The 23786-nt window shown below is 38.5% G+C and overlaps 1 protein-coding gene across 1 annotated transcript in view; it reads right to left on the reverse strand.

Moving 5' to 3' along the window:
• Catsperb (catsper channel auxiliary subunit beta) overlaps positions 1–23786 on the reverse strand; it is a 200199-nt gene that overhangs the window by 117386 nt on the left and 59027 nt on the right. The window contains exons 7-8 of the mRNA XM_075947829.1: positions 17909–18004; positions 12866–13015 (exon numbers count right to left, since the gene is read on the reverse strand). Of these exons, the coding sequence (XP_075803944.1) occupies positions 12866–13015; positions 17909–18004 (246 nt within the window). The remainder of the gene's footprint in view (positions 1–12865; positions 13016–17908; positions 18005–23786) is intronic.

The raw sequence follows: 23786 nt of genomic DNA on the forward strand, positions 1-23786 counted from the left end.
GAGGAAACCACCACCCCTGCATCTTTTAAGTCTTTGATGCTGGCCACTCCTACTGGACTGAGATTTTTGTCGTCCACTCACTATTTTTCCTGGTAAAGGCAACTCCAATGGATTCCATTTGGCTTTTACAACCATAATAATTTCCGTTCCATAAATCAGGGAACCAATGGGAATTCTGGCTACTTCTCAGTATATCTATCCCAATTATACATTTCAGAGTGGGGAATAACAACATGATGATTTGGGACCTACTAAGTCTTCAGCCAAAATTCCTCCATTAATCACCTCCATAAAACCTCCATAAACCCCTTCTTTAACTGGAGGGCCACAGTGCCTCATGAGCTCACTGGGAATCAGTGTCAGTTCTGAACCAGTATCCAATAGACCCCAAAACTCTGATGTTTTTTTCTTTTCCCTGATGTGGGAAGTCTTTTTGTATATGTATTGCTTTTATTAGTTAATAAATGAAGAAGCTGCTTTCGGTCAATGGATTAACAGAATATAGCCAGGCTGGAAAAGATATATAGAGAAAGAAGACAGTCAGTGAGATGCCATATAGCCACTGCCAGGGACAGATGAGCTAGAACCTTGCCAGTAAGCCACAACCACGTAGGGATGCACAGATTAATAGATATGGGTTAAATTAAGATGTAAGAGTTAGCCAATAAAAAGCTGGAGCTAATAAATCAAGCAGTGATTTAATTAATATAGTTTCTGTATTGTTGTTTTGGGTGTCTGGGCAGCCAGGAAACAAACGAGCAGCCTCGTACTACAAATTGGTGCTCCAATGTGTGCTAACTAAATCCACATAAAACCTGAGAGGGCTTGAAAAGGAATTCTAGACACTAAAAAACAAAGTTTAGTCACATTTTTTTCAGATGGGCTCTGCTTGCTGGCAACATGCTGCAGCTCCTTTAAGAGAGGTTTTCCTGATTCACTGGTAGCAAAAAGGAAAAAAATGTATGGTTTCAAAATGGTGGCTTCCTGTGCCGTACTTCCAGGGCTAACTCTGGATCTTTCAGGAGGCCGAGCACTCGAATGGGGTTTGTGGGCAGTGTGCTGCAAGTTACTTGGTGGCAGCATGAGCCAACTGGCTACCAGAGTCGAGGTGATGAGCATGGCTCCCACCTGGCAGTCTCAGAGGCCGTGAATGAACTTCTGCCACGTTGGACTGGGCAGAGCAAGCAGGCAAGGCTGTGTTTGCCCTAGCAACACCACCACTTAGGTTGTTAAGAATCACTTAGCATTTTAAGAGGATGTCCTGGTCAGAAAAGGATTACAGATATGCAATAGGACAGATTCAGACATACAAGACCTCTAAATGGATCATAGTATTGGATAAATGTATACAGGCTTGGGAGAGAGAAGAAAAAGAGTATAGAATGTTATAAAAAGAAGCAAATCATTTTAAAAAATAAAACAAAGTCTTTAAGGAGACAGAGTACAGACAGTCATAGAGGAAAGGAATAAAAAAAAATAAGTCATGTAAAGATGAAAAATACACAGACTCTGGATTATGTATATTATTGTGTTTCCTTTGAATTTTTGGCTGTGAATGAGCTAAGTACAGGTAGATATCTCATTGTACGGGATGCTAATATAAACCAATGGAAAGGTATCTTGACTTCAGAATTTGGGTCTAAGTATATATCGCTTTAGAAAAGAAGTTTTACTTTTGTTTACACAGAAGATGAGAACCTGTGGATTAATTCCAGACTAATGTGGCTTGATGAACCAAGACCACCTGAAAGGTCTCCATGAACACCCCAAAAATTACTTTTCCCAAAAAAAGTGGGAAGAACTTTGAAGAGAACTACATCCAAATTTCCAAATATAGTTTATAAATGTTTGTTTACAGTTAAAGGGGGATATGATATAGAGATAGATATTTTGCCTTGGTATATATCTTGGTTTATTGATACAAATTTTAAGTCAGTTTTGTTATATGTACATTTCTACTCTTGATTGAGGTATTGTGTTTGTGCAGCTCATTTAAAAATGTAATATATAATTAAGAAATAAAAGTTAATAGGTAATCATCTATAAAATACTCAAGCTTGTAGTCATGTTAGTTAGGTTTTATAGACATAGAAATATATTTCTATTAGATAGGTATTCTTCAAATCTTTCAGAGACCTTCAGAATATGACATTTAAACTGTTTTAAGAATTTAGGACTTTTTGTTACAATGAGACACATCGGCTCCTGGCAGCATCAATCTATTTCAAGAGGATGATGGGCATCAAAGAGGCTACTTATGAAGTCTGCTAGCCATTTGGGCAAGAAACTGCTCTTGCCTGTACTGCTTGATGTTATGCTGTATAAATTGGATATGCAGGACCCACAGAGAAATGAGTGCTGAACTTGCCTAAAAATGAGATGGTCCTTCAGGTTTCTTGCTTCATGAAAGAGTCTACCAGACATTCTGCAGGATACAGAAGAAAGTGACTGACAAACTGCCAATATAGGTGGAACTGCCTTTGAAATTTCCTGCTTCATGGAAAAGTCTGCCAGATACTACGGGCCTGTAGGCTGAAGATTGGATGCCCCAACAATAAAGAAGAACTGTGGGTGACTTTTCAGGCATCAAGATGTCTCTATCAATTCTAGAGTTTTGGAAGTTGCTTAGAATGCATTTCCTGTTAACTTAGGTAATGTTATATCCTTCTGCAATCTTTGATGGAATTGAAGAATAGATAGTTATAATTATAGTTTTCCTTGGTTATGATAAAAGATAAAGTAGATATAAATGTTGTAACTGTAATTATTGCTTGATACCTGTTTTATTATATGCAAACTTGCTATGTTAAAAAAACTTCATTTTATTTAAGCAGAAAAGGTGAAAATGGTGTGGGAAGTCCTTCTGTATATGTGTTGTTTTTATTGGTTAATGAATAAAGAAGCTGTTTTCGGCCAATGGCTTGACAGAATATAGCCAGGCTGAAAAAGATATATAGAGAAAGAAGGCGGAGTCAATGAGATGCCATGTAACCACCACCAGTGACAGATGAACTGGAACCTTGCTGGTAAGCCACACAATGTGGTGATACACAGATTAATAGAAGTGCGTTAAATTAAGATGTAAAAGCTAGCCAATATGAAGCTAGAGCTAATAGTCCAAGCAGTTATTTAATCAATACAGTTTTCGTGTCATTATTTCAGAAGTCTGGGCAGCCGGGAAACAAATGAACAGCCTCCTCCTATATTTCTCCACTGTAAAGTTGCCCTTATAAAAGGCCATATGTTCCTTTGGGGGAAGGACTGGAGAATGGCTGACAGTAAAACTCTCAGGCATTTTAGCAAAGTCCTTCCTCAGGAGGAGGACTTTGGCCTTGCCATCATGCAAGGGGTTCTGGGTCTGTAAACTGGCTCAGCTCTGGAACTTGCTTACCAGAAAGAAATCTGTTTTTGCCATAATCCAGAATAGTCTTTCTTTCATTTAAGAATGCTTCCATTATAAAGACTGAACAAAAATGAAGTAGGCATCTATTCTATTTCATGCCTGGAAACATCATGATTGATTAGAGAGTCCACCCTACTCATATCACCATAAGAATCACTCTGCCTCTGCTGCCCATGATGGGTCAGCCTATTATGTATATTGCCCTGTCTATGCTGCCTCTTATGAGAACTACAATCACCTTGTCTTTGGCAATTCAGTGCTGCTCCCTGTCCCGCTGCTACTTCAAGGCCCAAGTAATCCCACTGCATTTAATTCATCCAACGAAGCAGGCAGTGTCTCTAACCCAAAGGTCTGGCTCAAAAAATGGTGCAAAGAAAGCTCTACAAATATGTTGGTGCCCATTTTGTATCTTATAGGATTACTGATAGGCATGACTTCTGGGTTTTCCATGGTGAAGGATTGGGTTTTATACATCACACCCATCTAACATACAATTTCCCTGAACTTTAAAAATAAAAAAAAAACCTTTATCAACACTGAGCCAAGCAATATTAGGCATGCCCAACCTCTTTTAGATAGGCCATCTAAAGTCTTCAACCTACCATTTAAGCAAACATTTGACACTTTTTTTTAAATCTAAGAGTTTCCATATTAAAGCTAGAATCTGCACTCAATGGGCACATATCAATAACCTAAACCCAACCCAGTTTTAAATTTCTTCTACCTTTATTCCATACCCTTAAAATCTACCCACACACATATTTCCCAGACTTCTGATCATCATTAAGCTCCTTAGTAGTATAGTGCACCAACTCATGGGCTATACTTTCTACCTCCCCCTAGAAGCCTGCTTGGCCTTAAATCTGGCTATAGGTCTAGAGGCAACTCATGGATTCTGATGGCTTACCTGACATCTCATTCAGGGAAAGTCACTGTTGGTTTAGCAGACTATAAAGGAATGATGTCCTTTTATTTATATATAAAGTATGGCCCAGATTAAAGGTGGATCTTCCCTCCTCTAATGATCTGGATTGTAGGTGGGTCTAGCTTCTTCCAATGATTTCATTAAGAAAAATCCTTCACAGAAGTTCCCATCTACTTGGGTTTTAGTTAGTTACATATACAGCTAAGTTGGCAACCAAGAATAGCCATCACAACAGAGTGTGCGATAATTATCTGTATTCTGTCAATCATGTTTTAAATACATGCTGTTTGGCCAGGCAGGAAATATAGGTGAAAAAAACCATACAGGAAGTAGAGGTGGAGCAAAGAGAATAGGAGTATTCTGGGAAGCAGGAAGCTCCCTCCAGCAGTTCTGCCCAGACCACTGAAGAAGCAAGATGTGAGCTATCCCACTGAGAAAGGTACCGAGCCATGTAGCTAACATTGATAAGAATAATGGGTTAATATAAACTACAAGAGCTAATAAGTAGCCTGAGCTAATGGGCCAATCAGTTTTATAACTTATGGAGATCTCTGTGTGATTTTCTTTGGGGCTTGCTGGCTGTGGGACCTTGTAGGAGGACAGAAACCCCAACGAGCAGGCCCTCATGTTACAACAACACCTCACCTCTCCTCTTCTCTTTGAATCTCATTCTCACTTCCCAAGGCATTGGGAGGATGAAGTAGTTACAGGATATACCATAAGATTATGAGCCACCTCATTGACTCCCAGAAGAGTTATCTCTATGAGTACTACTTCCTTAGGATAAATCCTCTTAATGTATTGGTTTATTCTAAAAATATCATTTTAGCTATAATTTAGTAAGGATTTTGTTAATGTTGGAGAGGACTACAATGTGCCACCATAGACTATGCAACTCTAAATAAATAATTATTTCGAGGTAAAAGCAATAGAATCAAGAGATGCAGGCTCTGATCTTTATTTATTGCCTAAAAGTATGGTATAATGACCTCTTGTGTCTGGAAATAAAGAGGGCTTTCCTTCCTGGTCACAGAGGCTAGGCAGTGGAAGAGTTACTTTTCCTGTCACTGTGATTAAAGGGGAAAGGGTTTATTTTGACTGACAGTTTGAGAGTGTAGTTCATTATGTTAGAAAAGTGAACTGGAAGAGGCAGATGGTCATGAAGCAGAGATATATAATGCCTTGCTCAGCTTACTTCCCTGTTTTTATTCATTCTAGGACCCCAGCCTGTGGAATGGTGCCACCTACAGTTTGGTTTCTCCACCTCAGTTAACCTAATCTAAGTAATCCCTTATAGGCATATCCAAAATCCTTATAGGCATATCGAAAATCAGGTGTTCATAGGTTTGTGGGTTAATGTTAGGGTCTTCTATTCGATTCCATTGGTCGACTTCTCTGTTTTATGCCAATACCAAGCTGTTTTCAATACTTTAGCTCTGTAGTACAGTTTGAAGTCAGGGGTGGTAATGCCTCCAGACGCTCCTTTGTTGTATAAGATTGTTTTGGCTATCCTGGGTTTTTTGTTTTTCCATATAAAGTTGATTATTGTCCTCTCCAGATCTGTGAAGAATTTTGATGGGACCTTGATGGGGATTGCACTGAATCTATAAATTGCCTTTGGTAGAATTGCCATTTTTACTATGTTGATCCTCCCAATCCAAGAGCAAGGAAGGTCCTTCCAATTTCTGGTATACTCCTCAATTTCTTTCTTCAATGCCTTAAAGTTCTTGTCAAATAGATCTTTCACTTTCTTGGTTAGAGTTACCCCAAGATATTTTATGCTGTTTGTGGCTATCGTGAAAATTGAAGCTTCTCTGATTTCCCTCTCTGCTTCCATATCCTTTATGTATAAGAGGGCGACTGATTTTTTGGAGTTGATCATGTATCCTGCCACATTACTAAGGTGTTTATCAGCTGTAAAAGTTCTTTGGTGGAGTTTTGGGGGTCGCTTATGTACACTATCATATCATCTGCAAATAATGAAAGTTTAACTTCTTCCTTTCCAATTCGAATCCCCTTGATCCCCTTATGTTGTCTTATTGCTATTGCTAGAACTTCAAGCACTATATTGAAGAGGTATGGAGAGAGTGGACAGCCTTGTCATGTTCCTGAGTTTAGTGGGATGGCTTTGAGTTTCTCTCCATTTAATTTGATGTTAGCTGTCGGCTTGCTGTATATAGCTTTTATTATATTTAGGTATGACCCTTGTATCCCTAATCTCTCCAATACTTTTATCATAAAGGGATGTTGAATTTTGTCAAATGCTTTTTCAGCATCTAATGAAATGATCATACAGTTTTTTTCTTTCAGTTTATTTATATGATGGATTACATTGATAGATTTTCGTATGTTGAACCAGCCCTGCATCTCTGGGATGAAGCCTACTTGATCATAATGGATAATTTTTCTGATGTGTTCTTGGATTTGGTTTGCCAGTATTTTGTTGAGGATTTTTTGCATCGATGTTCATGAGTGAGATTGGTCTATAATTCTCTTTCTTGGTTGAGTCTTTGTGCGGTTTTGGTATCAGAGTAACTGTAGCTTCATAAAAGGAATTTGGCAATGCCTCTTCGGTTTCCATATTGTGAAATACATTAAGGAGTATAGGTATTAGCTCTTCTTGGAAGTTCTGGTAGAATTCCGCATTGAAACCATCTGGTCCTGGGCTTCTTTTGGTAGGGAGGTTTTTGATAACCTCTTCTAATTCTTCGCGACTAACAGGTCTATTTAGATTGTTCACCTGGTCCTGGCTTAACTTTGGTATATGGTATTTATCTAAAAAAGTGTCCATTTCCTTTACATTTTCCAGTTTTGTGGCATATAGGCTTTTGTAGTAAGATCTAATGATTCTCTGAATTTCCTCTGTGTCTGTGGTTATGTCCCCCTTTTCATTTCTGATCTTATTAATTTGCAAATTCGCTCTCTGCCGTTTGATTAGTTTGGATAGGGGTTTGTCAATCTTGTTGATTTTCTCGAGGAACCAGCTTTTTGTTTCATTGATCCTTTGTATTGTTTTCTGTGTTTCTATTTTGTTGATTTCAGCCCTCAGTTTTATTATTTCCAGTCTTCTACTCCTCCTAGGTGAGTTTGCTTCTTTTTTTCTAGAGCTTTCAGGTGGTCTGTTAAGTCTCCAATGTGAGCTTTCTCTGTTTTCTTTAAGTGGGCACTTAATGCTATGAACTTTCCTCTTAGGTCTGATTTCATAGTGTCCCATAAGTTTGAGTATGTTGTTTCTTTATTTTTATTGAATTCCAGGAAGACTTTGATTTCTTTCTTTATTTCTTCCTTAATCCAGGTATGGTTCAGTAGTTGACTATTCAGTTTCCATGAATTTGTATGATTTCTGGGGATACCATTGTTGTTGAATTCTAACTTTAATCCATGGTGATCTGATAAGACACAGGTGGTTACTAATATTTTTTTGTAACTGTGGATGTTTGCTTTGTTACCGACTATGTGGTCGATTTTTGAGAAGGTTCCATGAGCTGCAGAGAAGAAGGTATATTCTTTCCTATTTGGGTGGAATGTTCTATAGATGTCTGTTAAGTCCATTTGATTCATTACCTCCATTAATTCTCTTATTTCTCTGTTAGGTTTCTGTCTGATTGACCTGTCCATTGGTGAGAGAGGAGTGTTGAAGTCTCCTACTATTAGCGTGTGCGGTTTGATGGCTGCCTTGAGTTTTAGCAATGTTTCTTTTATGTATGTGGGTGCTTATATATTAGGGGCATAGATGTTCAGGATTGAGACTTCATCCTGATGAACTGTTCCTGTTATGAGTATAAAATGCCCCTCTCCATCTCTTCTGATTGATTTAAGTTTGAAGTCTAACTTTGTTAGTGATTAGTATGGCCACAGCCGCTTGTTTCTTAGGTCCATTTGCTTGATAAACCTTTTCCCAGCCCTTTACTCTGAGTAGGTGCCTGTCTTTATGGTTGAGGTGTGTTTCTTGTAAACAGCAGAATGTTGGATCCTGTTTTCTTATCCAATCTCTTAGCCTGTGCCTTTTTATAGGTGAGTTGAGTCCATTGACATTAAGTGATATTAATGACCAGTGGTTGTTAACTCCAGTCACTTTTTCAGTCATAGAGTTTGTGTGTTTCCCTTCTTTGATTTGTGTTGGTGAAGGGTCTCTAGATGTCTGAGTTATTGTGGTCATTGTTGGACTCCTTGGTTAGTGATTTTCTTTCTATTACTTTCTGTAAAGCTGGATTTGTGGCTGTGTATTGTTTAAATTTGTTTTTATCCTGGAAAATTTTATTTTCTCCATTTATAGTGAACGAAAGCTTGGCTGGGTATAGTAATCTGGGCTTGTATCCATGGTCTCTCAGTTTCTGCAGTACATCTATCCAGGACCTTCTGGCTTTCATGGTTTCCATGGAGAAGTCAGGTGTAAGTCTGATAGGTTTACCTTTATAAGTAATTTGGCCTTTTTCCTTTGCAGCTCTTAATATTCTTTCCTTATTCTGTATGCTTTGTGTTTTGATAATTATATGGCGAGGGGATTTTTTTTTTGATCCAGCCTATTTGGTGTTCTGTATGCTTCTTGAACCTTCATAGGTATATCTTTCTTTAGGTTGGGAAAGTTTTCTTCTATAATTTTATTAAATATATTTTCTGGACCATTGAGTTGCACTTCTTCTCCTTCTTCTACTCCTATTATTCTTAGGTTTGGTCTTTTTATTGTGTCCCAGATTTCCTGAATGTTTTGTGATGAGAGTTTGTTGGACTTGCTGTTTTCTTTGATCAGTGTGTTTATTTTCTCTATGGTATCTTCAGAATCTGAGATTCTTTCTTCTAACTTTTGTATTCTGTTGGTTATTCTTGTTTCTGTAGACTCTGTTTGTTTACTTAAATTTTCCATGTCCAGCCGTCCCTCTGTTTGTGTTTTCTTCTTTGCCTCCACTTCAGTTTTCAAGTCTTGAACTGTTTCCATTATCTGTTTGATTGTTTTTCCTTGGTTTTCTAGGGTATCATTCACTGATTTATTCAATTCTTCAAACTTTCTGTTATATTTCTCATCCATTTCTATAAGGGCGTTTTTTACATGCTGTTTAAGGGCGTCAATCACTTTCATGAAGTCAATCTTTTCTACTTCTTCTTGTTTAAGGTATTCATGTCTTCCCGTTGTTAGGTCGCTGGTTTCTGGTGGCTTCATGTGCTTTTCAGCTTGTTGGGCAAATTCTTGCCTTGGCGTCTGCCCATCTCTTCTTCCAAATGCTCCCTTATGGATCTTCTTTTACCGGATCAGGTCTCCTTGCCTACCCAACACTGGCTCTCACCAGTGCTGTCTCTTGGCGCCCCAACGCTGGCTCTCCTGGCGCCGAGAGATCAGGCCTCCGTGCTGGTTGGGCAGCTCGCAAACAAAGCGCCTACCCTGCTTGGTGCAGGCAGGCCATAGAAGCAAAGGAACTCCCACCCACTTGGGTGCCCCGAGAATTCAGACCCAGTGCCCAGACAGGCCGGGCTGGGTGATGTTATGTGCCGAAAGAGTGCGGTGGGGCCGAAGTGGGGAGGGTTCTGGATGGAAGCTGGGTGGGCTAGGAAGAAAGAGGCGGTATGCAGGGAGTAGAGGCCCTGCAGTGAGCCCAGGAAGGATAAGGGGCCAAGGAACCTCTGAGCTCCCCGTCCCAGCCCTTTATTCCATTTCTTAATCTGTTTATCTCCTTGAACAGGGGACTTAGCTCCATTCCACTTCCCAGCACTTCTTTTCTCCTCAAATTGTACATTTTGTATTTGTCCTTGCTCAGCTTGCTTATTTTCATTATAGATTTTCATTAGAGTTACCATTAGTAAACACATGACAGTCTATACTAGGCTGTTTGAGATTTCCTATGCCAATGGAACTAACCCAAAAATTAATCCAAAATTCTTCATGTTAGCCTCAGGCAGATCCTTTGAACAAGTGCAAAAGGCAGCCACTTTCTTCACCAAAATGAAGCAGTCTCTAGATCACATATTATTACTACCCTCAAAACATCTTAAGATAGCCCCCACAGTTCAGATAACCCTTAGTACACACAGTCTTCCATGTTCCTATTTCTAAGGTCCATTAAGCAGCACTTAAAGTGTTCAACTGCTTTTCCAATACACAGTCCCAAATCTCACATTCATTCAAACAAAAAGAAATGGTCCAGCCTATCACAGCAATGCCCCAGTCCTTAGTACCAAGTTCTGTCTTAGTTAGGATCCCTATTGTTATGAAGAAATGCCATGATCATGACAACTCTTATAAAGAAAATCATTTGATTGGGGTGGCTTGATTACAGTTTAGAGGTTCAGTTCATTATCGTCATGGTGGAACACAGAGCAGACAGACAGACATGGTGCTGGAGAAGTAGCTGAGAGTTCTCCATCTTGCAAGCAACAGGAAGTGGTGTGTCTCACTGGGTGTTATCTTGAGCATACATGAAACCTTAAAGTTTGTCCCCACAGTGACATACTTCCTTCAAAAAGGCCACACCTACTCCAATGAAGCAATACCTTCTAATGGTACCACTCCCTGTGCGCTTATGGTGGCCAATTACTTTCAAACTACCACAAGAATACAACTTCTTTTTTATTCTGTAATATGTTTTTATTGACGATTAGGGAATTTCACATCATGAACCCCAAGCATATCACTTCCCAGTCCTCCCAGTCTGTCCTCCCACCCTCATGCTCTCCTGTCCACTGAAGCCTTCTCTCTCTTACCACCACTGTTGAGTCTCTAGGCCCACATCTCCCCGCTGCTTAATCACCAATCCATTCCTCTGTCTTTCCCAGTGCTCCAGCAAATATTCATTCATCACAGTGGCACTGGAAACTATAGTTTATAACATAATATATATATGTATATATACATACACACATAATATATATATATATACACACACATATAGCTGCTATTTTCTTTTCTAATTGTTGCTACCTTCCAAGCTCCGGCTATCCTAGTCAACAATGGCAGCTCTGTCACTACCAGCAGCAGTCTGGCTGCAAAAGCCACAGCCTGAAAAAAAATCTGTTCCCTCTAGGCACCATAGCTTTATTTTTCCTCTGTCCCTCTAGAGAATTCAAGATTCAAAGGTTGACCTAGAATTCTGCTCCCCAGGGAGGCTGAATAGCAAGCAGCTTACCTACATCACCGCCTGGCATTTCCCAAGAAGTTCTCATACTTTTCCTGGCCCCTCCTTAAAATCCCTTCTCCACCTGACTCCTCCCTACAATTTCCGGTCAGCTACTTGCTGACTCAGGCGTCTGATCACAGGTGAATTTTATTTAATCAAACACATCTTTGCATCATTAAAAAAAGTTCCAAAGCACAACACATCTTAAAATAATATTCTACAACATATATGAGTGTGTGTGTGTGTGTGTGTGTGTGTGTGTGTGTGTGTGTGTATGACATACACACATACACTGCCCAGACAGCTTTACATGCAAATATTGGCCAGGTTCAAGGTTTCTGGTTTCTGAAGCACCATAAATACTGGATCATTGCCAAGATACTTGTTTCAGATATTCTATTATTGCCTAGAATCAAAGTGTGTTACAGCTAAGCAGGGCATCCTGGGAAATCCAAGGTCCTTGCTGCCACACACTTCCCTGCACTCTATGGCTGCCACCCTGAGGTTCACCAGGCTCAACCTTTCTGCTTGTAGCCCTTAGGAGCTCTGCTGCCCAGTACACTCCATCTCCCAGCAGGACAAGCATCTCAGACCCTGAGTTCTGTGGGTTGCCCTGAGTTCTGTGAACAGTGTAACAAAGTCTTGAATTTCAGAAGGGGCTTATAGGGCTTCAATTTACAGCATCCAGATTAGAAGCACGGGTCACAACCTGGCACTTGTGCCTAGAATCTGAAATGAAAAACCGTCTTTCTAATTTGTGAGCGTTGATGCTAGCTCTATGTATCTATTGCCAGAGTTGAATTAAATCACAGGATACCCACTTGGCACCTCCAATATGCCAAGAAAAATCACTCAGTGAAGGAAATCCATACATTTGACTCCACAAGTGTGATAAATCAGAGTCTAGAGAAAAACAGCTGTTTTTCTTACATATGTCATTAGGTATTTAACAATCATTGAAAATATGTCTGTAATAAATACAATAAGGTAGTGTCCCAGGAATAATAATACTGTTTTATACATAGCAGAAAATGAAGACAGACCAGAAGCAATTAAGAATCTCTGGAAAACTGTAACAAACTTATGAAGAACAGAGGACAGGGGACCTACTACTTGACTGACTTGGTTAACTGGTTTTGAAATAGGGTCTTACAAGGTTAACCTCAAACTCAATTGCTTTGTCTTAGTCTGCCAAGTAACTGGGATTTAGGCACACACCACCACGTCCTGTTTTAAGTCACCATTTGAATGCACAAGGCCACAACAAAGGAGGGCCTCTCCTAGCAGCTCACACTGGCAAGCAGAAGAGGTAGAGTGACAAACAGTAAATTTTATTCTCTGTATGCATTTAGAGTGTATTTCCACTTAAAACCACCCTTAACAAATATATAACACTGCTTACTTCAACAGTCAATAAGACTGTAAACTTACCATTATATGCCGAGTTCAAAATAAAGCCAATTAATGCCACATCACTGGCACAGGGGCACTTTGCCACTCGGATATCTGTCACATGTGGATACAATTGATTGACAAGTGTTTCAGACATTTTAGATCCAAGACTCCACTGAAGAATAGGTTCTGGGGAAGGCAAATTTAGGCCTTTAAATCATGGCAGCACTCTTGAAACTAAAGCACCACTATTTTTTAGAAAAACATTTTAGAAAAACTATGTAAAGAAAATATTTGATTGTCCAAATCAGGTAGTATATATAGTAGAGGCTGGAGAGCTTGTTCAGCAGTTAAGGACACTGGCTGCAGAAATCTTACCAAAAACAATCTACAGATTTAACGCAATGCCCATCAAAATCTCAGCAAAATTCTACAAAGACCTCGAAAAAACGGTACTCAACTTCATATGGAAAAGCAAAAAACCCAGGATAGACGAAACAATCCTGTACAATAAAAGAACTTCTGGAGGCATCACAATCCCTGACTTCAAACTCTACTACAGAGCTACAGTACTGAAAACAGCCTGGTATTGGCATAAAAAGAGACAGGAGGACCAATGGAATCAAATAGAAGACCCGGATATCAATCCACACACCTTCAAACACCTGATTTTTGACAAAGAAGCAAAACATATCAAATGGAAAAAAGAAAGCATATTTAACAAGTGGTGCTGGCATAACTGGGTATCAACATGTAGAAGAACAAAAATAGACGCGTATCTATCACCATGCACAAAACTCAAGTCCAAATGGATCAAAGACCTCAACATAAAGCCAGCCACACTGAACCTTATAAAAGAGAAAGTGGGAAGTACACTTGAACACATTGGCACAGGATACCACTTCTTAAATATAACACCAATAGCACAGACACTGAGAGAAACAATTAATAAATGGGACCTCCTGAAACTGAAAAGCTTCTGCAAAGCAAAGAATATGGTCAACAAGACAAACAACAGCCAACAGAATGGGAAATGATCTTCACCAACCCCATATCAGACAGAGGTCTGATCTCCAAAATATACAAAGAACTCAAGAAACTGGACACCAAAAAAAAAAAACACATAATCCAATTTTTAAAAAAAAATGGACTACAGACCTAAACAGAGAACTCTCAAGAGAGGAATCTAAAATGGCTGAAAGACACTTAAGGAAATGTTCAACATCCTTAGTCAGAGAAATGCAAATCAAAACAACTCTGAATTCCATCTTACACCTATAAGAATGGCCAAGATCAACCTATGCCAGAGAGGTTGTGGGGAAAAGGGAACAATTCTGCATTGCTGGTGGGAATGCAAGCTAGTACAACCCCTTTGGATGTCAGTGTGGAGATTTCTCAGAAAATTAGGAAACAACCTTCCTCAAGACCCAGTCATACCACTTTTGGGTGTATATCCAAAGGAAGTTCAATCATCCACAAGGACATGTGCTCAACTATGTTCATAGCAGCTTTGTTTGTCATAGCCAGAACCTGGAAACAACCTAAATGCCCCTTGACCGAAGAATGGATAAAGAAAATGTCGTACATTTACACAGTAGAGTACTATACAGCAGAAAAAAATAACAACACCTTGAATTTTGCAGGAAAATGGATGTAGCTAGAAAACATTATATTGAGTGAGGTAACCCACAGAAAGACAATTATCACATGTACTCACTCATAGGTGGTTTTAAAGCATAAAGCAAAGAAAATCACCCTACAAACTACAATCCCAGAGAACTTAGACAACAATGAGCACACTAAGAGAGACTTACTTAAGTCTAATCTACACGCGAAGTAGAAAGTAGAAAGAGATAAGATCTCCTGAGTAAATTGGGAGCATGGGGACCTTGGGGGAAGGTTGAAATGGGGAGGGGAGATGCAGGGAGAGGAGCAGAAAAAAATGTAGAACTCAATAAATATCAATAATAAAAAAATTAAGAAACCAAAAAAAAACACTGGCTGTTCTTTCAGGGGACCTGGGTTTGATTCCCAGCACCCACAGAGCTGCTGAATGTTGTCTGAAGCTCCAATCCTAGCAAATTCACTACTCCTCTGACCTTCCAGAGCACCAGGCACACACCTGATGCACAGACATGTGTACTGGCAAAACATTCATAAACATAAACCTTATACATGTATGTAATATGATCTCACTCTTCTGCAGTTAAAAATGGGTCAGTTTTTATTATGCAAAGGAGAAAGAATGATATTCTCTTGCTAATACTCTGGAAATTGCTGAAGAACATTTAGGATGAGAGATATTAATTTAGCCATACATGGACAAGCATGGTCACATGGTCTATGCTTAGAATTACAAGAGCTGGAACACAGAACAGGGATATCTGTAATTTAGGAATCTGCTTCTGCTTCAAAAGCACACATTTCCTTTTGTTCCTTTTCCAATCCCATCAAAACAACAATGGGTAAATAAAAGGCAATAAACCAGAGTATATGTAAATAAAGACACGTTCTCATCAGTGAACCAGAAACTAAGGTCTCTAGGGAACAGGTAGAAGTTCAGTCTATCAAAAACTGCATATCACTTTTTTACAGAAAATTTGTTGGTTTTTAAAATTCTTGTGCTTTCGTTTTTGCTAAGCTCTGACTCAGAAGTCTCCTGCTGTTCTCCATACCCTATCTTCCCTCTCTGAGAAGCACTCTGTGAAATGCTAGGATGAGTGGGGGTCTCCTGGACCTCAGTGCAGCCCTGAGCGTCACTGGAACTAAAGAAAGAGACTGCAGTCTTCCTCACCAGACTGCACTCGGCAATGACCCAGCTGACAGACTTAGTCAGACAAGGGGTACAAGTTTAAAACTCACAATACCTAAAAGGAAATGTGGTGTGGGAAGTCCTTCTATATATGTGTTATCTTTATTGGCTAATGAATAAAGAAACTGTGTGTTGTCTTTATTGGTTAATGAATAAAGAAACTGCTTTGAACCTATAGTAGGTCAGAACAGAGCTAGGCAGGGGAAACTAAACTGAATGCTGGGAGAAAGAAGGCTGAGTCTGGGAGAAGCCATGGAGCCCCCAAAGAAGAAAGACTTGAGCTGCCAGCCAGAACCTTGCCAGTGTGCCACGAGTCTCATGGTAAAATTTAAAATAATGGAAATGGATTAACCAAAGATATAAGAGCCAGCCAATAAGAAGCTAGAGCTAATAGGCCAAGCAGTGATTTGATTAATACAGTTTCTGTGTGGTTATTTCAGGAGTCTGGGTGGCCAGGAAATGAATGAGTGGCTCCGACAACAGATATGAAACAGATTGAAGCTAAAGTCAAATTTTCATATATAAAAACAGGAATGCTCTTTTCTCTGATGGAAAAGAAACAGTACAAAAAAAAAGTTTAAAACTTTTTTATTTAAAATTTTCAAAGGAAAAACATTTTTCTTCTTTTGCAAAAATTAGAGAGAAAAGTACAAAGTAGTCCATGGCAGTTTGAAAGAATACTACTATTGTGTAATTTAAAAAATAGTCAAAGAACTCTACCTACAGAGACACTCGCTAATCAGTGCTTAGCTGTTTATATTCTACAGTGCAGTTCAATCTCCTCAAACTTTCAGGAAAATTGACTGTGTCTAGACCCAAATCCCTTGGGGAACTTCCCTCTTTATCCTACCTTGTGAAAGCAAGAAAAGCAGTTCAGTTTCTGCCTGTTTGGTTATTATGCAGTCTAGCTACAGCCAGAAGGGGAAAGAAAGAATGTCAGCTACCGTCATTCAGCAGAAAGTTGCTCAGGACTTCAGAGAAGCTGCAGGTAAGCAACTGATTTCATGGACTGTAGCGTGGTTGCAGGCCATTCCCATCAGCCTCACTGAACAAGGAAGTTTGATTTGTCCTGGATTGACAGAGCCTCTGACCTTAAGAAAAAGCTGCTTGGGGTCAGGTGCGCTATGTTAAGTCATAAGAACTAGAGTCTGTTAGTGACCTAAAAGACTCAGGTGAGCTGAGAAATTGATCAGGAAAGTCGATTTGAAAAATAAACACCTTTGGTAAGCTTCTTATAAGATCAACACACTGAACTGTGTTGGTAATTATCATTTTTCAACTGCAGGGGAACTGACTTGCCTATGGAAAGTTACATTGCCAAAGTTCCCATTTGTCCTATAAAGTATCTAATCCCTCAAATGCCACTTACAGAGTCTCCTCTCCTGCAGAGAGACTTAGTGCTGTCAAACTAAGAGAGAGAAGTGACCAATGTGAAGGTCACTTTTCACCTGTGATTAAAGCGGTTTATGTGTACGATGCAGAATTTAGATGCACAGCTCGGGATCTATCTCACTCTGTATTAGATATGAAGCAGTCCAGAGAGGAACCTTAAACATCCCTTTTGAGTTTAGTAGTGAATATAAACTTAGGACCACACCCTCACCTTTCTCCCTGCCTCCCACTTCCTTGTACCATCCCTCCTGTCTCCAGGAACTGACACTGCTCTCCCTACCTGATTGCTCCAGAAGTGGAGGATTCATCCTTGATGCTCCCACTTCCCTCTCCCCTGGCTATCAGGAATCCCATCTGCTTTACTTACAAAGTGTATTTGTAGTCTTTGTTCTGCTACTGCTCAACTTCTGCATGGCATGCACCACAGCCTGAGGATTACAGGCAGCTCTTGGGTGTGGTAATACGACAGCTGTTAGCCGCGGCCTTTATTCCATTCCTGTCACCCTTTTCCCAGACTAGGTCACTGGCTGACAAGCATCCAACACTGGGACCTTTTCTAAATCCCAAGTCAGAATGTACCACCTTCCTACTCAATGCACTCAGGTGATGTCTTTTTGTTACAGCTAGTAAAAAGCCCACACCTTTTCCACAATCCCTGCCAGCCTTTCTAAATTCAACCATGCCATCACTTTCTGTGATTCAGCATATATACATACATATATATACTTCAATATACATATACATGTATGCATATATTTGTTTCTTGTTTGCGCCATTAGGCTGTCGCCCTGGCCATCTGGGATTTGTCACTCTTTGGTAGTCATCAGTTTGATCAAAAAGTATGTGAATTCCATTCTACTTTATAAGTCGATATTTACCTCGGACAAGATCCAATAGGGTCCCTTCAGTTTCATAAATGTTTAATCCTGCATGCATTGTAATCCTTATTGTCCATTCTTCTGCAGCTGCTATGTCTAAAATAAAAGATAAATAACTTTTTACATGTCATGTTAATGAAATGGAAGTTATAAGAACACAACCAACAATGATTCCTTTTTCTTTTACAATCATTTTAACTACATCTATGTGTCTAATATCACATAGTCTTCTGCAGACTTACTTTCTGATGAAATAATGGAAAAGAATTATTAAATGATTCTACTACCACAAAAATGGATCTTAATGTTAATAAACTTAGATCCTAATTTCTCTCCTACAGCTATAGTGAGGAAAAAGAAAACCATAACCCTTTTGTGAAACAGTATAATATTATTATTTTAAAGTACCTGTCAAAGAAAAGTACAGGACCTGAGCATGGCACTGCTGAATTTGATCAAGTGTGTAATAAAAAATCAACATTTCTTATCAAACCAGTTTCCATAAATGAAGCAGAAGGAACACTTCAAGACATTCTACAAGGTCAGTATTACCCTGATACCAAACCAGATAAGGGCAGACCATAAAAAGAAAACTTCAAGTCAGCATTCCTGATGAACCTTAAGGTAAAATATCATCAAGCAAATCCTAGAATACTGGGACCTAAAGAGATTGTTCAGTGGTTAAGAGCACTTGCTGCTCTTCTAATGGATCCAGGTTCAGTTCCTAGCAACCACATGGCCACCACAGCCACCTGTAACTCCAGTTCCAGGGTTCAAACACCCTCTTCTGGCCTCTGTGAGTGCTGTACACACATGGTACTCATGCATATGTGTAGACAAATACAAAATACTCACATGTATCGACAAAATACTCATACACATTTGTAAAAGAAACATTACTAAAGCTTAAATCACACATCAAGCCCCACACACTGATAGTAGGAGACTTCAACACCCCACTCTCACCAATGGACAAGTCAACCAGACAGAAACTTAACAAAGAAATAAGACAACTAACAAATGACATGATTCAAATGGACTTAGCAGACATCTATAGAACATTTTACCCAAACACAAAAGAATATACCGTCTTCTCATGGAATTTTCTCTAAAATTGACCACATACTTGGTAACAAAGAAAACCTCAACAGAAAAAAAAATGGAGTAACCTGCTTTATCTTATCAGATAACCATGGTTTAAAGTTAGAAGTTAACAACACTAATTGCAGAAAAACTACAAACTCACGGAAATTGAACAGTAGTCTATTGAACCACCCTGGGTCAAGGAAGAAAGAAAGAAATTAAAGACTTCCTAGAATTCAAAAAAACCTATGCTACACTATGAAAGCAGTGTGAAGAGGAAAGTTCACAGCACTGTGTCTACATAAAGAAAGTAGAGAAAGCTCACATTAGTCAATTAACAGCAAACTTGAAAGGTCTAGAACAAAAAGAAGCAGACTCACCCAGGAGGAGTAGGTGACAGGAAATAATCAAATTGAGTGCTGACATCAATAAAATAGAAACAAAGAAAACAATACAAGGAATCAATGAAACAAAGAGCTGGTTCTTTGAGAAAATCAACAAGATAGATAAACCCTTATCCAAACTAATCAAATGGCAGAGAGAGAACATCCAAATTAACAAAATCAGAAATGAAAATGTGGACTTAACAACAGACACTGAGGAAATCCAGAGAATCATTAGGTCATACTACAAAAAGCTGTACTCCACAAAATTGGAAAATGTAAAAGACAATGTAAAATGTAAAATTTTACATCACCACCATCCCTGATATCAAAGTGTAAAAGAAATGGACAATTTTCTGGATAGGTACCACATAGCAAAATTAAGTCAAGACCAGGTGAACAATTTAAATAGACCTATAACCCCTAATGAAATAGAAGCAGTCATCAAAAGCCTCCTAACAAAAAAACTAAAACTAAAAAATAAATTAAAAAACCAGGGCCAGATGGTTCCAGTGCAGAATTCTACAAGAACATCAAAGAAGAGCTATTATCTATACTCTTCAAAGTGTTCCACATAATAGAAACAGATGTACATTATCAAACTCTTTTTATGAGGCTACAATCACCCTGATATAGAAACCACACAAAGAGTCTACCAAGAAAGAGAACTACAGACCAATCTCACTCAAGAACATAGATGCAAAAATACTCAATAAAATACTGGCAAACCAAAGCCAAGAACACATCAAAAAAAAAAAAACCCATCCACCATGATCAAATCAGCTCCAGCCCAGAGAAGCAGGGATGGTTCAACATACAAAAATCTATCAATGTAATCCACCATATTGATTATCTCATTAGATGCTGCAAAATCATATGATCATCTCATTAGATGCTTCAAAAGTATTCAACAAAATCCAACACCCATTCATGATAAAGGTCTTAGAGGGATCATGGATACAAGGAACATATCTAAACATAATAAAGGCAATATACAATAAGCCAACAGTCACCAACAAATTTAATGTAGAGAAACTCAAAGTGATTCCACTAAAATCAGGAACAAGACAAGGCTGTCTACTCTCTCTGTATCTATTCAACATAATTCTTGAAGTTCTGGCTACAACAAAAGGAGTTCAAGAGGATTCAAACTGGAAAGGAAAAAGTCAAACTTTCACTATTTGCAGATAATATGATAGTGTACATAAATGACCCTAAAAACTCTACTAGGGAACTCCTACAGCTGAAAAAATTTTCAGTGATGTGGCAAGATACAAGATCAACTCAAAAGAAGTGATGCCATAAAACCATCCTACACCAGTTCAGAATTATTGATTATAAAAAGGGTTATTTATTTAAGGGGAAAACTTACAGATCACCATCCTAAACAATAGTCCTCAGAGCGTAAACAGGAAACAGGATCTAGCAGCCAGAAGGGGAGCCAGAAGCAAGAGAGTGGGTGCACAGTTCCTGCTGCTTTTTAAACTTTAAGAGACCACTCCCAAGAGGGCTGGTATCTTAAAGGCTATTGGCTGAAGAAGCAGAATGTGCTCCCATAGCACCTCCCCTTTTCGTTTAAATAAGAGAGTTCCAAACCCAATACAAAACTATATACACTAGGAAGAGATATCAAGTATAATTAGAATTACAACCAGCATAAACAATATTAAGCAAGAAACATTCTAAATGTTTTAATAAGCATTCTTTCCTATGGAGTCTAAGTCTTTTATAGGAAATGGGTTGGCTAGATCATAAGAGTACAGTTATCTAATCTTCTACCCCATCAAGGGCCTGAGAAGGAAGATAATATTACTTGAGCAGGCAGGAAGTACAATCAAGTAGCTTCCAAAGCGAGCAATATATGACAGAGACAATTAGCTACCTGAGCAATCACCCAAAGTCTCATTTTGCAACGTTGAAGCAACCAACTTTGGCTAAGGCTTAGTGTAACTGACAGACCATTTTCAGAGGCAGGAAATTTTAAAAATTGTTTTAGCCTGTCTTTGCAAGATTTGAGAGTCCTGCTTATCCATTTCTGGAAACTATGTAACTTGTTAGTGGTTGAGGCATTGTCAGTTCCTTGCCCAAAGGCCAGTTTGGCCAAGAAGAAAACAAGCTCCAAGTGGAGTGTCTTCTGTGTTCAACATTCTCTTGGGAAAAGATTGGTGCTTTCAGAAGCAATCATATCTCATGTCAACAGAACCCTAAATTATTTAAATGCCATATTCAACAGATCCTTGAAGTGGTTAAAGAATATCTATCTATACAGAATACAATCTCTATGTATCTAAAGAACCTAATTGAGCTACCATATGTACAACAAACATGAACAACTATTGACCTATAATAATTAATACCTGTATCTTGATCAGAAGTAGGAGTAATATATAATGCAATATAAAAATATATCCTAAAAGTTGCATCAATATACAAAATGTCCTAAACTGACATAGAAACCTGCATATATACAATCTGAAAAAATAACATTGTATATATGTGCAAATAATGTAAACAAAAGTAACAAATATAATTTGAACTTGTATCAATATAAAAACACTATACCAATGTAAATTATCCACAAATAGCTCACAAGTATTCACTCTATTACCCACTATTACTATCCCCCTCCTCTTTTTTTTTGAACAAACATAGTTTTCTCCCCAACCCTCTATCTAGTACAAGTAATAATAAACAACCCCTAAACAGTGCTCCCAACCCTATGGACAAACTTTTTTGGGATAGGGGGTGTCGTCTTCTAGAATTGCTTCCCACTGTCATGGGAGTTCGTAGAAACCAGGAATCCTGTAGGGGGCTGACTTAGGTCCTCTGCATACCTGTAATGGCTGAATAGCTTGGCATACTTTTGGGATTAGCAACACTGGGAACAGGGCCTGTCTGATACTTTGACCTACTTGCAGGAATGCCCATAATGGCCATAACTTCTAATAAATGTGTGATTACTGAATCAACCTTTTTTGTGCTCAAGACAGTTGCTCATTGGAAACCTGAATTTGTGTCTATGGTGTGGTGTATATATTTTAATTTTCCAAATTCTATAAAGTGGAACATATCATCTGCCAGATTTCATTCCTTTGAGTACCCTTAGGGTTACTCCATGCAGGCAATGGTGTTTTATTATAGAAAGAGCAAGTAGGACACCTCTTTATAATCTCCTTAGCTTGTTGCCAGGTAATAGAAACATTTTTCTTTAAACCTGTGCTATTGACATGATGTTTTCATGAAATTCAGAGGCCTGCAACACACTTCCAATCAATAATTGATCGATTTCTGCATTACCTTGTATTAGAGAACCTGGCAGACCCGTATGGTATCAGATGTGTGTTATGTACATAGGACAAAGCCCATTCCTGATTATGTCTTGCACTTGTATGAACAATGAAGTCAATTCCATATCATCTGGTGTAAATTCAGCAGTTTCAATATGTAAGACAACTCGTTCTGCATATTGTGAATCTGTAACCATATTGAGAGGTTCTTTAAAATCCCTTAGTGCCGTAAGAATAGCATGTAATTCTACCTTCTGGGCTTTGTTTCACTTAATTCTTCTGATTTGTAACATGCCTTCCCTGTTCTATTTGCATTAGTATAAAATGTATGGGCTTCAGTTATTGGTGCATCACATACAATCTGGGGAAGAATCCAAGAAGTTCTCTTTATAAGATTAAGTCTATTACTTTTGGGATAATTGCTATTAATTTCTTCCAAAAAACTAGCACAAGCTCTTTGCCAGGGTTCATTGTCTTCCCATAACTTTTTTTATTTCATCAGCAGTAAAAGGCACTATAATCTCTGCTGGGTCTATACCTGCTAATTGACAAAGTCTCAATTTATCTTTTATAATTAATTCAGAGACTTTTTCCATATAAGTTTTTAATTTTTTACTTAGTTTATGTGGCTAAAAGATTCATTCTGCGATAATATCATCCCTCTGCATTAAAATTCCTCTAGGAGAAATTGGAAGGCAATATGACTCGAATACAATTAAGAATTGGATTCACACTATCCACATGTGCCTCCTGTAATTTCTCCTCAACAATCATCAATTCCTTTTCCACTTCAGCTGTTAATTCTCTGGGACTATTCAAGTCTTTATTACCATCCTAAGGTTTTGTTTATATTAATTATTAGATCAGGTTATTCCAACAGCTGGTTGTCGACTGGAAATGTCTCCCAATAATCATTGAGAGTCATTAAGAGTCCACAACCAGTCTCTCCTAATTTGTGACTGTTGTTTTCTAATTTTCTGTAACCTAGGTAATTAACATAATCTCCTCTTTGAATCTTTTTAGGAGCAATTTGTAATCCCCATTTAAGCAAGACTTTCTTTACTTCTTCAAATATCCTTTCTAAAGTATCTGTATTTGAATCAGATAACAAAATGTCATCCATGC

This window comes from Microtus pennsylvanicus, chromosome 14 (genome assembly GCF_037038515.1).
Source record: "Microtus pennsylvanicus isolate mMicPen1 chromosome 14, mMicPen1.hap1, whole genome shotgun sequence".
Taxonomy (NCBI): Eukaryota; Metazoa; Chordata; class Mammalia; order Rodentia; family Cricetidae; genus Microtus; species Microtus pennsylvanicus.